The 17,163-nt window shown below is 37.8% G+C and overlaps 1 protein-coding gene across 2 annotated transcripts; it reads right to left on the bottom strand.

The window, feature by feature from the left end:
• Positions 1 to 3,993: 3,993 nt before the first annotated feature.
• Positions 3,994 to 13,522, bottom strand: hyal6 (hyaluronoglucosaminidase 6). Of its 2 annotated transcripts, XM_030731637.1 has the most exons (4): positions 13,410 to 13,522; positions 7,237 to 8,190; positions 6,741 to 6,830; positions 3,994 to 6,068 (listed from the first exon to the last, which is right to left on the bottom strand). In XM_030731637.1, the coding sequence occupies exons 2-4, from the start codon at positions 8,155 to 8,157 to the stop codon at positions 5,586 to 5,588; spliced, it is 1,494 nt and encodes a 497-aa protein (XP_030587497.1). In that variant the 5' UTR covers positions 8,158 to 8,190; positions 13,410 to 13,522; the 3' UTR covers positions 3,994 to 5,585. The 2 variants fall into 2 exon arrangements, with proteins under 2 accessions (XP_030587497.1, XP_030587498.1); XM_030731638.1 differs by lacking the exon at positions 13,410 to 13,522 and having other exon boundaries at positions 7,237 to 8,203.
• Positions 13,523 to 17,163: the final 3,641 nt, after the last annotated feature.

A 17,163-nucleotide genomic window follows, 5' to 3' on the forward strand; every position in this document is an offset into this window, starting at 1 on the left:
AGATTGTTATTATGACAGTGTACTCATATCTGACCATGGACCATGCTGTCTTTTATACACAGATCAGAACTTGGTCAGAGAAATACCTAGATGGACTTTAAACCAAAAATGCTACTGGATAAAGAATTTATCAAATCTGTGGGGAAAGAAACAGACAATTACTTTAATGAGAATATTACAGAAACATCTGCAACTATAAGGTGGGAAGCCTTTAAAGCATGTTTAAGAGGACATATCATTAGTTGTAACTCAACCAAATCTAAAGAGACAAGACTAAAAAAGCAAAAATTAGAATCTAAAATACAAACTTTACAATACAGTGTTTTAAAAATAAAGTCCCTGGAGTAGAAAAAGAGCTACTACTTCTGAGAGCTGAATACAACAAATTAACGGCAGACAGAGCAGCCTATAGTATGCTCAGACTCAACCAAACATTTTATGAACAAGGAGGGAAACCGGGCAGGCTTTTAGTCTGGCAGATTAAACAGTTGGAAACAAGACAAAGCATAACTTGCATTGTTAACGATAATGGAGAAACCATAATAGACCCCAGGGAAATAGAGTTTGAAGCATACTATACAAACCTGTACAAATCTCAAATTAAATTTGACTCCCAAGCTCTGAGAACATTCTTAGGAGAACTAACTATTCCAACCATTCCCCAGGAATTCAGCGAACAGTTAGAGACAGACCTGACAGAAGGAGAGCTAAATGAAGCAGTAGATGGTATGAAAGCAGGTAAAACACCAGAGCCAGATGGCCTCCCAATTAACTTCTATAAAATATTTAAAGATAAGCTACTCAAACCATTACTGGAGGTCTTTGTGGAAGCATTTCAAATGGGGAGACTACCCAAATCTATGACAGGCACACTGATAACACTGCTCCCAAAACCAGGGAAATCCAGTCTCTTAAATACAGATCTTAAAATCCTGTGTAAAGCACTTGCCAACAGCTTACAAAAATTGACGCCTAAAATAATACACAGAGACCAAAATGGATTTATTCTAGGTCGGTAAGGATTCCACAATGCCCGGAGGACTCTTAACATCATTCAGAGCCAAATAGAACCCCCTGATGGAGCTCTCTTCTCGTTGGACGCTGAGAAAGCTTTTGATAAAGTAGAATGGTCATATCTCTTTAATGTCTTGGAACAATTTGGCTTTAAAAAAGGATTTATACATTGGATTCAGCTATAATATCACAACCCCAGCGCTGAAATTATAACAAAAATGTATCAGGCCCAATTGCAATAAAGAGAGATTGTCGTCAGGGGTGCCCACTATCACCGCTACTATTCACTTTGGCAATGGAACCGCTTGCCATAGCAACACACAATGGAATTATGGGAATTAAAACTGGACAGATGGAGCAAAAAATTGCTTTGTATGCAGATGATGTGATTTTGTACATTTCAAACCTTAAAAAATCCATCCCAGCCCTGCTGGATCTAATAAATCAGGTTACATACCTTTAATGAAAGAAATAACGCAGCTAATCAACAGATGGATGCCTCTGCCATTATCCCTTATTGGTAGAATAAATGTAATCAAAATGAGTATCCTGCCTAAAATGCTGTCTCTATTCCAAAACATCCCCTTACATCCACCTGAAGATTTCTTTCATAAAATAGATAAGCTGTTTAGCAGTTTCATTTGGGAAAATAAAAGTCAGAGTTAACGATCAGTATTAAATCTACCCTACAGCAAGGGACATTTAAAATGTCCAAATATGATTTGGTACTACTGGGCTGTGCAATTAAGAACAATAAAATTCCATTTTAAGACAGAGTTTTGTCCACATTGGAAGGAAATGGAATCTGATGGCTTAAATTTACCCTTCCCTCTGTATCTGTATCTGATTAACAGTCCAAATTGATTACACAAACAAATAATCTTATAACAAAGAATATGATTAAAGTATGGTTCCAGGTTAAAAAAGAGCATTAAAGAATCTAATACATTATCCCGGTACACCCCCATATGGGGAAACTACTACTTCATCCAGACAAGTAAGTCATGCAGATTTCTGGAGTTTTGAAAATACAACTTATTTAAGCACTTTTTTGAGCCTAAAATAAACATTAATTTATGTATTTTTAGCTTTTAGCTTGTTTGGAAGACACATATTGCTTGAATGGGCCTTGACTGAGTGACCTCTGAATGCCAATAACCTTTCAACGCTGTGTCATTAGGGCCTTTATAGAGTAGTTGCAGTTGCTCTGACCACTTGTCCCACATTCTCCTAATAGCTGCCAGCTTGTATCTCTTATTTCTTATAGCTCTTGACTCTTATCAAATCTTATTATGCTGGAAAAAAAAACATTAAAATTCTCTACCCACTGTGGCACAAAATAAAGCCCAGCCTGTCTTTCCATCCCATATTTTGACTGTTGATTCATCCTGTCATAGACCCCAGCCAAGGTAAATACCCTCAATTATACATGCAAATGTATTTTATCCAGCTCTTTACACTTATCCTCCAAAACACACCTTCCTTCCTTATTAGTTATTTCAAAAATTATTTTCTGTATTGAGTTGGGCATGACCCACTGCCACCCTAGTAGACCCTGGCACTGTCTTCATTATGCTTTCTGCAGACAGCTTTTCCTGACATACACTGGTGCTAAAGTATTCACTCACCCCTCAAAGGGGACACTCTCAGGAGCTTCAGTGAACTCTGACGCTAAAAACACTATAAATCGCAAGACCGTAAATTTTTTTTTCTAAAGTTAAATCATCAAGTCTTTAGAATGTAGCAAATTCCTTTTAAATTAGTATTTTAAATTATTTTAAAATTAAAGTTATTACAATGTGAAAACAAAGTAACCGGGCAATCCTGTGAACAGCTGATTGCAAACACCTAACCTCTGTCATGATATTATTTCAGCTGTTGCATTAAATGCACTTTTGTGCACTTTGAGACGTTTCAGCCGAAAACAGAAGGATAACAATCACATGGTACTGTATACCATGTGATTGTATTCTATCTCCTTGATTCATGATTTTCATATTCAAATGTCAGACATCTTTAATTGTATATGCGCCTCTGAACCACAGCTGTGACTTTTTAACTTCTTATCCTGTTCTTGATGACAGGCCTTGCATTGCCAAGAGCTTGATGCTGACCTGAAAAATAATTAAATAAACCAGTCGTGCCTTGTGGCACTCAACTTCACTTTCAAGGGACATTTGCTGTGCAGCCAAGTGAGAACAAAAACATATAGAAAACCGAGACATGGAAGACATGAAATTACAAATATGATAAATAAATATGAGTGCATCACGGGGCAGCAGGGGGCTGAGGGTATAACCATGCAATTTTAAACACCACTTTTAAAATACTGCAGTAAAACCTGATTGGACAAGAGTGGAGCCAGACACTGGAGTTTAATAGTTTGATTGCCTGAGTTATGAGGTTGTTAACCAGTTTGACCTCATGTTTGGTAAACTGGATCTCCTGCTTGAGGGCAGGAGCTCAAAATCATGATGGAAGCGACACTGTACAATGCCTTAGGTGTAGCCAGATTCATAAAAGGTAAAAGATCAGGAGACGTAATACAAACAGTGATAATAAATTTTAAGTGATCGGAATCATTTTCAAGTTATTTATGCCAAACCTCAGATAAAAAGGATTAAAACTAATCAGCTCATTCCTCATTCCTTTTGTTCCTTTTTGTGGTTTAATTTTAAATCTTTTATTCAAAATAAGCTGTTAAAACAAGCATAACAACATCAAGGAATACAGATGAGCAAATTATTAATTTCCAACTATATTAAGTGAGACATTAATGTTGACTAAAATTATCCAGTTATGATGCTTAGCTTTAATTTCAGGAGTTTGCTTATCACAGGAGCACTTCCACCCTTCGTTGGTCTGTGTAGTAGACTGGTGGGAAAATAAACAACATTTTGATGTTTAAGCTTATGTATATTGATTCATTCATCAACCAAACTTAAATTAATATTTCTCATGTTAAATATTGAAATGTGATTAAAATGCAATTAATTTCAATTAATTAATTACAAAGCTTATAATTAATTCGATTATTTTTTTTAATCGAGTCCCACCCCTTGTTTTAATAGATATGTGTCTGTTGCATGCTAAAAAAATCTATTGCACTCTTTTGGAAAAGAACAGATAGTCCACGTGTTGCATTTTGGATTAGACAAATGTTAGCAACCTTCCCTTTGGAAAGAATAACATATATACAGAAAGGGAAGCAAGAGAAATTTGAGGAGATTTGGGCTCCATTCTGCCTGTTTGTCAAAGATGCAAAACTCGTAGATGAGGAAAGTTGAATATAAGATGTGTGACCTTGATAAATAAGTTGATGTTTGGTTTCTACTGTTCCTGTCTGAGAGGTTTTTGTTTGTTTGTTTGTTTTGTTGTTTTGTTTTGTTTTGTTTTGTTTTTTGTCTCCTTGTGTTCGACTCAACTGTTAGGTCATTTGTTTCTGACCTAAATGTTCAGATCATATGTTTACTCATGTCAATAAACATGTGCAATTGGAACCCATACAAACTTGGACTATATAAGTGTGCCTTTTATTTCTACTATCATTAAAACTATGATCAATGTATAAATGGTTCCTATGGAAATTTCAAATAAAAATAATGTTTAAAAAAAAACTATACAAGAAGCATTAATTAATTTAGAGGTGCTGGTTGGTCTATTTGTAATATTGGACATATCAGGATAAATTGTTTCATCCCTTCTTCCACACCCTGACTCCTCTATTTTACATACATCCATCAGTCCATGAATCTCTTTCTCTCAAAGAGAATGCATGTAAATCCCACAATGTTAAAACACTTTCTTTAGAGTCAACCATCAATCAAGTTTCTAAAGTGAAAAACATATGTATGTATGAAGAAATACTACTGTTTCTATAAGGTCAATAAAATGTACCACATAGTTTAAATCTGCCTGGAAATATGTTTTATGTCTTATCTATTTCTAAGGACAGGCACACTAGTGGCTGTAAATGCATTGCTGCAAGCCACTGTATATAATCCCCAATTAATCGTGCTTGCCATCTTTCATAATGCGTATGATGTCATCAGAAAGGGGTTATCTTGCAATTTCCCATAAAAGTATGTAAAAATGGCAACCAGAGCAGTCTATGTGATACTGGCTGTCTTCCATTACTCCTTTATACTGTTCCTACTGGTATCACTGGGAGCATAACTCGTCTTTTGTGCTTATGTGCTTATACTGGTCAACCTCAAAGAAGTGACAGAACTGTCATGAAAAAAATATATACATACTAGTCTTTTGTGGGAACATTATAGGAATCTGAATTTGTCCATTATGGCATAAATAAAAGCACAATGCACATTTTTCCTGAATGTCTGGAACTGAACTTAAACATAAATGCAAACATTGTTGCATCTATCAGGCCATACTCAGACTTATCTTACCATTAGCGCCGACTTAGCATTCGTAAACCAAAGCTGAGACTTTCCCATTCATTTCAATACAAGGAGTTTTCTTAAACTACTAGCATGAACTGTGGCTGATCTTTCTTGTGGTCTGGCAAAGACTTTACAGCAATTCTCTGATCCTAAATGATGTCTTTGTGTCTACAGTACGAGAGACTTGATTATCAAACAGAGTCCCAGGAACAAGATGATGCACAGACAGGAAAAATGGAGTGACAGGAGGAGCAGGAGCTCTCCCAGCAGACTGTTCTCCCGAGGGTGAGGTAGTGGCAAAATGGGTTGGCGTGGAGGAGGAAGAGGTGGCAGAGTCTGAGGCACCTCGCAGTAAACTCCTGTCCAACCCTGGTAGCACTGGCAGGTAAACTTGTGCTTCATGTCCAGGATGTCGTGGTTGTTCAGGTGACCGCTGATGTGGAAACGGGGGCCACTGGGGGCTGAGTTATGGTGTATGTGAAAGAAGCGTGGGTTCAGGTGTAGGTAAGTGCCTGAGTCCAGGCTCTTACGAATGCATCTACCATTCTTCTTGCACAATGCTTTGCTACACAGCTTTGCAGCTGATGTGACATTGATGACATAATGCCCCAGAGGACCATTGATGTACTTCTTCACAGTTAGGCAGTTTCTCTAGAGGAGAAAAGAGGCAAACTCTATATCAAATGTCTAAAACATGTATCACAGCAATAATTTTTCATTTTTAAACCAGTAACCACAACATGTCTCTGCTTCAAATCTCTGTTGAGCATTTCCCGTACTGAACAATTAGATTTTACGCATCCTACTTTAAATGTATTTGCTTGGACTGAGCTGTTTGATTCTATCATGAAAAAAATTAACTTGTGAAAATTCTTTGATCCGATTTTAAATTCAATTAAATTTGTCTGTGGGCATATTACTTAGAATTAAATTGCAAGTGACTCCACTCTAGAAGACTATTTTAAATATATATAGGAACCCCAATTCCAAAGAATTGCATTATTCTGATATTGTCCTAATCATCTTTGCTCATGAGAAACTCCACCTTTTTCTAAGATTCTTTTTTAAACATTACCCAGTCATTACACAATAGTATTGATTTCTTTTGCCAGTCAACCTAATTAACTACAATGTTCTTCCAATTACCATTTACTGTTCCAGCCATTTGTTCCCAAAGTTTCTGCCATCAAACTCAAAATGAGATAATACATTGATGTGTTTTCAATCTTCTATTGTGAATAAAATATTGGTTTATGACATTTGTTTTTATTTACCTTTTGTTTCCCAATATTTTTAAAACTGGTTTGTGTTTTTGGCTAATACCTGTGATCGAGCATACTCTGAGGATCCCCAGAGGACAACACCTGATGCTCCCAAGGCGGCACTTTCCCCAATGGTGTGAACAAGGTCACTCTTAAAGAAAAGGGCAGGGGTATATAATGACACATACAGGAATTCAAATGCTCTAATATTTCTGTCCACTGTTGCACAATAAACAAATCTTGGTTAAAACCATGCATATGGTACACGATTGACTTGTTAATGTTGAAAGAGGTAAGCATTAATTAAGCAACCAATTCTAATGGTTTTATGTGCATATGAGTTTGGTGACTGTGTGCTTCTATTTTGGTATTTTTATTTGACTGAACAGAGACAGCATACCAGGGATAACAGTGTTAGATGAACAACAAAGGTCCCCCAAACCATGAACATGGCATTATGCACCTTAATTATTAGACCAATAAACATTTCTCACTTTTTAAATGTGTTTAGTAGGCACACGTACCAAGGAGATGTAATTAAAGAATTTAAGGCGTACCTCTGACAGAACTACAAAAGTGTAGGCATAGAATGGTCTGGAGTAGACAAACACAGGCAATGTGAAGTCCCTATGTGCAATGGATGCAATCCTCATGGCTTCCTTGACTCGATAGTGGACAAACTTGACCGTGTTGGAGGAGGACTTCAGCTCGTAGTCCAGGTAGATGGATGGGTAGAAGGCTGTGCTCTCCTTCCAGAGCCACATCAGATGGTCATTACGAACATGTTCAACATTGGGGCACTCCCCGGTATAATGTTGTGGTTGCTGCTTGTAGCCATAGTTGTAGCAGTCTGGAAATAGATAAAAACCCCACAACCCACCTGGTCTGCGGCCTTGAGCCAGTGCCAAGGTCAGGTTCATGAAAGCTTGTCCAGCTCTCTCAAAGCCTTCCTTTGCTTCCTTTTCAACTTTGCTCTCTGGCCAATTTGGGTGAAATTTTCGGATCTGTTCCTTGGACCTTTTGCGGTAAATGTCTTTAGAGCCCCAGTTTCTGACCCACTGGGGCCTCCAGTTCTCCCAGTCAATGACTCCTAAGCCTCGGAAATCCTTGTGGGGGATCAACTTGTCAATGTCAGCCCGGGCTTTGCTAAGATGTTTGGAGATGCTCTGGTTCTGCGGCAGGCCACCATTTATTGGTATTCCAGAGTTAGAGTAGTATGGGTAGTATCCCAGATGGCTGTGGTAGAAGATGGTGACGTTTGGTCCACTTAAGGTTTCATTGAGATTTGCTACAATATCAAAAATGCTGAGGTCCAGGTCCACCTTAAACCGAAGCCGGCATGACTCAGTAGGAGCATTCCAGACTACAACAAAAGGCCGATGAGGGATCAGAGGTGGTTGGGCTGGTTTCATCTGGTCACCATCAACCATGCCAACCCATAAGACTGGCAGCAGGAGACAAAGTCCAATCAGTACCATGGCCCTTGATTCCTCATGGAACAATTAGTGAGCCTGCACAGCAAGAGAGCAGATATGACACGGTTAGAGAAAAAAATAAATGCATTATGAGCTTTAATGAGCAGGAATAATCACAAAGGACATAAGTGATGATCACTGAAGTGAATGCTCCAAATTCCACAACAAAGCAACAAAAACAATGCTACCCTATTCTACGAAGAGAAGAGCTGTGATGGAAAGAATATTGGTGTAAATCACAAAGAACCAGAGAAATGTGAACAGAAAGAGTGACTGGTAAAGCCTCTTCTGTCTCACTTTTATTACTGAACACCCATTAAACCCACTAAGTATAAGATAGTTTACTATGGTGAATTCACAGATTCTACTGGACTGTATCAATTAAAAACATCACATAGACAGAAAATAGAACACCTAATGTAATTTTTGCCATAAATTTGAAACATAGTTTAGGTTTAGCAGAAAATTGTTTGTGCTTCTGGAGGCAGTGAAGAATGTGAATGTCATCTTCACATAAATCAACTAAAATATCCAAAACACTAGACTGTAATAAAAAAAATTTTAAAATGCTACATGGCTAAAGATATCGTGCTGTTACTGACACCCGAAGTTAAAACAGAGCAGCAAGCTACAGTGACTCAAACAAACCTGCCACAAACTGCAGCGAACAGTAGCAAATTTTAAAGGTGCACCTAGCATTATGCCTGGTTTATGGTCAATGCATTGGTTGTGCATGTGCCAACTATGACATCACCACAGCTTCATCATTGTGTATGCTGATGCTTGAGGTCCGGATTTGCTGCAGTCTTCTCCTAAAGGATAGGTGTCACACCTGGGGAAAAAACTACTGAGGAAAAAATACACGAGTCAGTGCTGGTATAGGAGTAGAAGAATTCAAAATAGGAACCAAAGAAATTGGGGAGTTTTTTTTGTTTGGTGGTTTGTTTTTTGTCTCTTCTTTTCAAGCAACATCTCCCTCTGTATAATGTAATATGGACTTTGAAATGGTGGTAAGACCAACCTAATCATACACACTTGTTTTCATGCCATTTTCTGAAGGGTGACAATCGTGAGCATAAACCAGGCATTAACTCAGAATGCACAGATAGCAGAGAGCAGCAGAGGAAAAGCAGAAACCAAAAAGTTAATTAAATTAAACAAACATTTTTAAATCACGGTTAATAGTAAAAAATTAAAGGATATGTTTCACTTTATTGATTAGCTTCTATAAGTACCTTTTTATAAGTTAAAGTTAAATATTTGTAAATGCTCATAAAAAAGAACTGAAATATGTTCAGTTGGTTTTGTTCTTTTTTCATTCATTTTTTCACAAGATTAAGTTAAGGTAAAAAAATACTTTAAATAAACTTGGTCTTTTATATTTCAAAATGTTATTCTAAAGACCTCAAAGTTGACTTTGCAGATCTTTATTTTTACATTAAGTAGTTCATCACTCTGTGTTCCTTTCTCTACAGACACAGTGATAGCCATGAACACAGCAGCTCTCCTCACTCATGGTGTCATAATTTTGGTACATGAAGGAAAAGGAAGCACAACTGGAGCCATTTAACAATAAACATAATTCAACAAACATAAAACACAGCATGCATATTATTTTAGCTAACATCTAGAAGTTTTGCTACTGCAAAGTGCTTACACTGTCACTTTCCCATGTGGGCAATCACACTAACATGATGATGCTAGATGCATGGAGTCATGTTGAAACAACAGAAGTGAGCACAGAGAATTGACACATTAAGTGGTCCTTATTTAAACTGTACAATAATATAAGTTAACCAGGAATAATATGTATAATTAACTCAAAAATATAACAGGAGCTCAAAATATTTTGGTACTTAAAAAAAAAATATATATATATATATATATATATATATATATATATATTAGGTTTATACAGCTTAAACTATGCAATACTTTTCTGTAAATATGGCATGAACATGAAATAGCTTGAAAATAGCAGACAACAGGTCCAGTTAAAAGAAAGCAAGTTGCAAACAACATAACAAAATCAATATAAATAGACAGGTTAAAATTGTTTAAAAATGATACATTTACTGCAGAATTATATTTTACAAAAGGAGATCTGGATTTTTGCTTTGAAACTACAGCTTCAAACCCTGAAAACCCATTGTGTATATAATCATGTACACATGCTGTAGGACAGGCAAACTCATGTTCAACTCTTATTTTCTCCAGTCACTGTTCTCTCTAGCTTTTTATGTTACACAATCATCCACTAATTGCTCTTGGCATCCCTCACAAAGTAATCATATTTCAGTTTTTCCAAAGTTTGGGGAAAGACTGTGTGACTGGGCTCTTAGGAAACAGGGGTACTGAGGTTGCCTCCAAGAACACATGGAAAATCTCCCATCATTCTCTTTTCAGGGGCCAGGGGGACAGGAAACCACTGGTGGGCTGAGGCTTTTCTGATCATTTCTGCTTTTCATTCATCTGAGGAGGCACTGGTCTGTTCTCAGATTATTTTAATGGATCAAGAACTTTATGATCGCAGTAGTTTTGGATGTGGATTAGTGAGTTGAGAACTGGAGGAGAACATGGTCAAGAAAAAGGGCACACTTTTCAGCAACTCGTGACTATAAGTTTCTTTAGGGCAGCTGTAATTTATTGGAAACTGCCCTCAAGTCTCATTCAGGTTATGAAAGCGTTTCTTTAGTCTGTGTGTTTTGCACCAGTTTCATTATCATGCAGACTGGATGCTTTTTTTTTTTTTTTCTGGTGATGCTGATCCACGACAAACAGAGTGTGGTGAAGGCACTCAGGCTGGCCTCCAAACCACTGAAAGCAGGAACCGCTAGAAACACGGTGACTTCAGACCACAAGAAAGATCCCTCCAAACACAAAGTCTGAGTCTAAGTAGAAACATGAGACTCAGTTTGATGTTTTGTCTCAGATAGAGGCAATGAAAAAGTGAAAAGTATCCAATTGCATCTAAATGGATCCAGATGAGGAAAGGGACTAAACTGTTGTTGAAATCTGTCACGATTATCAGCTGGTTTATCCATCACTTTGATCTAGACTGAAATAATAACAACTATAATTCTTGGACAGGCTGGAATTAAACATTATTAAACATTATTTATGCACAAGGTGGATCTGAATTTGGTATTTTCTCTTAAGTCACTGATTCAGGATTTTCGAAGGATATAGATTGTTATCACATGGGTGATCTCTTATTTCATCCAGCTCTCCCAACAAGTTGTTCACTGCATTATTGGTTCTTTATTATCAGCTAATCACATTCCCATTGGCCTAATCTCATATCTCATATTGGGTTTATAGCTTCAAATCTTAACATATTTAACTACAATTGTGACCTTGCTAAAGACCATTCCTTTAGGTGATTAGCATAACACTTACTGTGCTTCAGTACAGCTTCCAATATTCATTACACAAGCACTATTTATAAAGTTAAAATTACATCATCCCACTAGAAATACTGTGATCAGTTTACTTACTAAGCAAAGGAAAGGTAGGGAAGACAAATATGAAAGACAAACACTGCTAAATACAAAAAAATCCCCAAGGATTAAAAAAGTGTTTCTGTTACCTGCTTCCAGTGCAACTTTTCTGAAGACTTCTGTCATTGCATGAGCCCCAAATATTACTAAAATAAAAATAACCCCACCTGGGATTGCCATCTTATCTCAGCAGCTTTCCTGTTGCCCCCAGTTGCGTGTGAGTGTCCTTTTGTGATATACATGTATCTGTTTAATTATATATTTTTTCTGACAATACTGAAGCTCATACCTTTAGGACTCCTGAGCACCACTCACAGCTAATGATAAGATTAGAAGCTTACATAAGAACAGGTAACTTATTGTTATACTCTATCTTATTTACTTTAGCTTTCATTGCTGTGGTTTTGGAAAGATTTAGAATGACATCACCTTGACATACACACTGACAAACAGAGCTAGCTGGTCTAGTTAAAGAGGAGCTATTATGCTTTTCCATTGGACACAAATCTGAGCGGCTATGATTCATAACAAGCACATCTGGAAAATATTAAAAGAGCCTTAGCATTTAGTGATCCACCATTTATGTCCAACAACCATAGGCAGAGTGAGTGTCATTATGCAGCAACACCAAATCACGGAGAGTGTGTCTGGCTTTTTGTGTGTTGGGGTGGGGAGTTGTGGAGGGTGATTTTAAGCCACAGAAACTCTGAGTCAGACTACTGATTGACTACCAATATGCACATAGATTATGTGTTTCACAAATGTGTTGCAAGATGAGGCCAATTTTGCCTAATAGGTATTGATTTAACGTTACATTTGGACTGGAGTTCCTAAAGGACTTGATCAATAATGGAATGCTGAAACAGAGAAACCTGATCTGAAAGTGACATGAGTCATTGAATAAAATGCACAGTAATGGACTTACTTTGAAACAGACTTATGTATACTTCAGTACTAAATGAATGATATACCTGTTGCTTCCATTATTGCTGAGAAAGTTCACTGGAAAATATGCCAAATGAGCTTTGTAAACTACATAATGGAAATACTTCAAAGACAAGGAGATATCTAACTGGACCTCTTTAGCGACATTATTACAGAGAGTGGGGCTTAGCAAATTGTGTCATAAAGAAGTTAACTGCAAGTAGTTACATAAACAGTTTCTTGTGAATATATAGGATAATTAAAATCTATGCTATATAATGTTAGCACTGCTGGAAGTTTGAAGCATAGCAATACGTTCAGTGGTGTCTTACATTAACATTGTTAGTCTACTCAGTCTATCAAATTGTCAACAGCAATAGACCATCAAACTCCAGGCTTAAAGGATTTGCCCAAAACTTGTAAGTAACAAGCCAGCACTTAGATACTGTATAGAGCTTTTGAATTGGCATTGGATGATGAATATTTGACTGTATTTTTTCACTGGGAGAACACCAAAGGACAACAGCTCACTGCAGGGTAGCACTTGACAAAACAGTCCCAACTCCTCACAGTCTCAATTAATGGCAACAACTCATGTGCCACTGAAACTGAACAGACTTTGATGATCAGCATTGAGAGGATATAAAAACTTGCCTTTGTTAAGTCAAGCTTACATATTTTTTCCACTGGCCACCAACTAACTACCAGAACATCACACTAGCAGGAAACATGGAAATACTGATACATTGTCTAGTATCTGCTATTTACGGTTTGATGAGTTAAAACAATTTAACGACCCATAATAGCAATTTTCATGAGCAGATTACATACCTTCCCCTTCTTTACTGACTGCACTTCAAGTTAAGACCTCTTGGTGGATGATTATCTTGTCTCTTGGTTTTCTAAAATTTGAAAAATGTCCATCTGAGAAGCTGTGAATGATGTCTTTGTCTCTGTACCCAATTCTTTCAGGTCGCTGGGGTGATATCAGGGCAGAGATGTCCCAGTATTATTGGTTTGTCCCCTCCTCCAACAGGACTCACCCAGGCACAGTCTACAACAATTGCAGCAAAGTACCAGCAGCTTGAATGAATTCACAGAGGAAGGGTTTTGTAGCTTGCAGTGTGACAACCTTGTATAAAACTCACAAAAAAATCTGTATTTGTCTTATATTACCAGATTTTATCACTTCCATTGATCTTCTTCTACTTATTCTTTTCAGGGTTCCTGGAACCTTACTCATGATAAATTCACAAAGACCAACTTCTGCTATGGAGTTCCAGAATGGATTTCCAGTATGACGGTGCCCTCTTGTATGCAGCCAGGTCCCTCTTGAGAAACCACTGTACAGCTTTACCTGCTGAAGCAAAGCAAATACTTTATATACATATTAAACAAACATGTAGGACCGCTTTTTTGCATTTGCGCAATATTTCTAAAATTAGAAACATCCTTTCTCAGAGTGATGCTGAAAAGCTAATTCATGCATTTATTACTTCTAGGGTGGACTATTGTAATTCATTATTATCAGGCTGTCCTAAAAGCTCCCTGAAAAGCCTTCAGCTGATCCAAAATGCTGCAGCTAGAGTACTGACAGGGACTAGAAAGAGAGAGCAGATTTCTCCCATATTGGCTTCTCTTCATTGGCTCCCTGTTAAATCCAGAATATAATTTAAAATTCTTCTCCTCACATACAAGGTCTTGAATAATCAGGCACCATCTTATCTCAAAGACCTCATAGTACCATATCACCCCAATAGAGCACTTTGCTCTCAGACTGCTGGCTTACTTGTGGTTCCTAGGATACTTAAGAGTAGAATGGGAGGCAGAGCCTTCAGCTTTCAGGCGCCTCTTCTGTGGAACCAGCTCCCAGCTTGGATTCGGGAGACAGACACCCTCTCTATTTTTAAGATTAGGCTTAAAACTTTCCTTTATGATAAAGCTTATAGTTAGGGCTGGATCAGGTGACCCTGAACCATCCCTTAGTTATGCTGCTATAGGCCTAGTCTGCTGGGGGGTTCACATAATGCACTGTTTCTCATTCACCTTATTTACTTTGTTTATACTCCACTCTGCATTTAATCATTAATTGATATTAATCTCTGGCTCTCTTCCACAGCATGTCTTTTCTCTCCCCTCAGCCCAACCGGTCGCGGCAGATGACCCCCCCCTCCCTGAGCCTGGTTCTGCTGGAGGTTTCTTCCTGTTAAAAGGGAGTTTTTCCTTTCCACTGTCGCCAAGTGCTGCTCATAGGGGGTCGTTTTGACTGTTGGGTTTTCTCTGTATTATTGTAGGGTCTTTACCCACAATACAAAGCGCCTTGAGGCGACAGTTTGTTGTCATTTGGCGCTATATAAATAAAATTGAATTGAATTGAATTTAATTGAATTTAATTGAATTATCCCCTCCTTAGATCAACACTGGATCCTTTCAATGGATCCAAGGCTCTGTAACCTTACATTTTTTTGTGTGTAATGCATGCAGTATGTGTTGTAGGTGTCAATTAATGAGATAACCTGTATACATTCTCTTAAAAGTGTACTGAGAGTGAATGTAAAGTAGATTTTACATTTTGTAGCACAATTGTTTACACAGATCTGCAAACAGTGTCCTCACACTAGCAGTTTGGAATTGGTTTGGCAGCCTGTGGAGAACCTATAAAATGTTTGACAAATGGTTTAATGTATTTGCAGAGAAGCAACAGTGAGAAATAAGCAGTGATGCATTAACATATACCTGTCTTTACCCTTTCCCATCAGTAGCATCTGTCAACATTTAAGTAAAAAATACTATTTTATCAAGTTTTTACGTGTTAAATATGTCTTCTGCCTATACAACGATGCTTTGTGTTGTATTTCTTTGTTTACTTTTTAAGGAAAGACACTGGTGACTAGTGTAAAAATTGGAACTAATAGCTATCACCCTGAAACTTCCTTAGATTGAGACATTTTAGGTTTCTGAACTGTTATTTTTAAATGTGCAAACAGTGGGTATGCACTATATGGTAAATGGACTAGTTCTTATATAGTGCATTTCTATTTCTATCTGAGTGTTTTCCAAAACAGTGGCTTTGGTTTTGGACAGACTTTTTAAAGAAGCAGGAAGTAGTTTTCTCACTGGGAATATGAGGAAACACACACACACAGCAGCCACTTCACTAGGTAAAGTGTGTTAACAAGCAGGCTTTCAGTTGCTTGTTAACACAGTTGTCTTCTGTGTTGGCTCGCTCTCTTCTCTCTGCTTCTTCTTGCTTTCTCTCTCTCATAGTCTGTTGTGTGGGTGCATCTCATTTTCGTTTACCTTTGTGCAGAGGCGGTCTCTACTGGTTGCTTGGCCCATTTGTCAAGTACTCACCTGAAGCAGATTACTCATTACTGATTACTCACCTGTTCCTCATATATGCTGATCAAGATGGGCTATTTAAGGCTGAAGGAGCCTCTCAGTGTTCATTCCATTGTTGTGTGAGTGGTGGCTCCAGTCGTGGCTTGTGGATGAAGCGCTGGGCTCTGCGCAGGCCTTGCCTGCCTTGGACCTTTTATAGCAACTGGTGTCACTTTGTGTGAGTCTACAAACATATCAGCAGCCCTCATCGTGCCAACAATTCCCATGCATTTCTTCATTGAACAAACCAAGGTCAGTTGTGGCTAAAAGCTGGTTCTGTGTCTGATCCACTGTTCAACAGTTTTTGTTCTTGGAAAATTCCACCACGGGCAGGTTGAGAAATAATCTCAAAAGGAAGATAAAGTTACAGTTGGATGTTGTAGAATGGTTGAAGACATGTATGTCTGTCCATGGTCACTTTTCCTTGCCTTTGGCAGAACCTAAACCTCAGCGCTCAAAGAAGGTGAACTACAGAGCTGTCAATTTAATTCAGGTTTACTGATTTATCATGAAATCACAACTCTGCTCTTCAAAGAATGTGACTAAACTCACTAGTGTGCTTAATATGATGGTGGATGTTGATGTGGGTCTGTCAGGTGTCCAGAAATTGAACTACAGAACATGCGTCTTTGTTATCTTTGACACTTTGCCTGGTATGTTCTCACTTTTCTGTGTCCTGTAGTGCTGTGTGCACCTGGACAACCCAATGAAACATAACACTAAGAGTCTCTTAACATGGTGAAGTGAAATGGCCCTTTTGATACTGCACATGTTTTCATGTCCTGCTGTGGACGTGGTCCACTTTAAATCTCACCTTCATTAAGACTTTCAAATCCTCTGATGTAAGCTGGTAGTGGTGCAGAACAAAGGCATAACCTATGTAATTCTGTTGAACTGCAACCTTCACTTCATACTGATCATTTCAATAAAGCTAATCATCTTCATATGGAGAGCACTTTTCTGAGCCAATGTTACCAAGTGTTTCACACAAATTAACTTAATAAGCAGCTTTTAAAATCTCAGTGTAACATTCAGAGGTCACCTGTGGGTTGAACATAAAGGCTTAAAACATGTTTTTGTTTTTTTCTTTTTTTTTTAATCACATTATGGCATATTTACACATCACAGGACTGTTATCTCCTTTCTTTTCATACTGTGCAAAAGCAGGTACAGGAAGCACGGGATCACCTTTCCCTAATATGGG

The sequence above is a fragment of the Archocentrus centrarchus genome, chromosome 6 (genome assembly GCF_007364275.1).
Source record: "Archocentrus centrarchus isolate MPI-CPG fArcCen1 chromosome 6, fArcCen1, whole genome shotgun sequence".
Classification (NCBI taxonomy): Eukaryota; Metazoa; Chordata; class Actinopteri; order Cichliformes; family Cichlidae; genus Archocentrus; species Archocentrus centrarchus.

Coding starts and splice junctions, on each gene's coding strand:
- hyal6 (XM_030731637.1), bottom strand. CDS start 8,157: ATGGTACTGATTGGACTTTGTCTCCTGCTGCCAGTCTTATGGGTTGGC. Junction 6,831..7,236: donor CTTTTGTAGTTCTGTCAGAG/GTACGCCTTAAA, acceptor CTTTTCTTTAAG/AGTGACCTTGTTCACACCAT. Junction 6,069..6,740: donor CAGAGTATGCTCGATCACAG/GTATTAGCCAAA, acceptor TTTCTCCTCTAG/AGAAACTGCCTAACTGTGAA.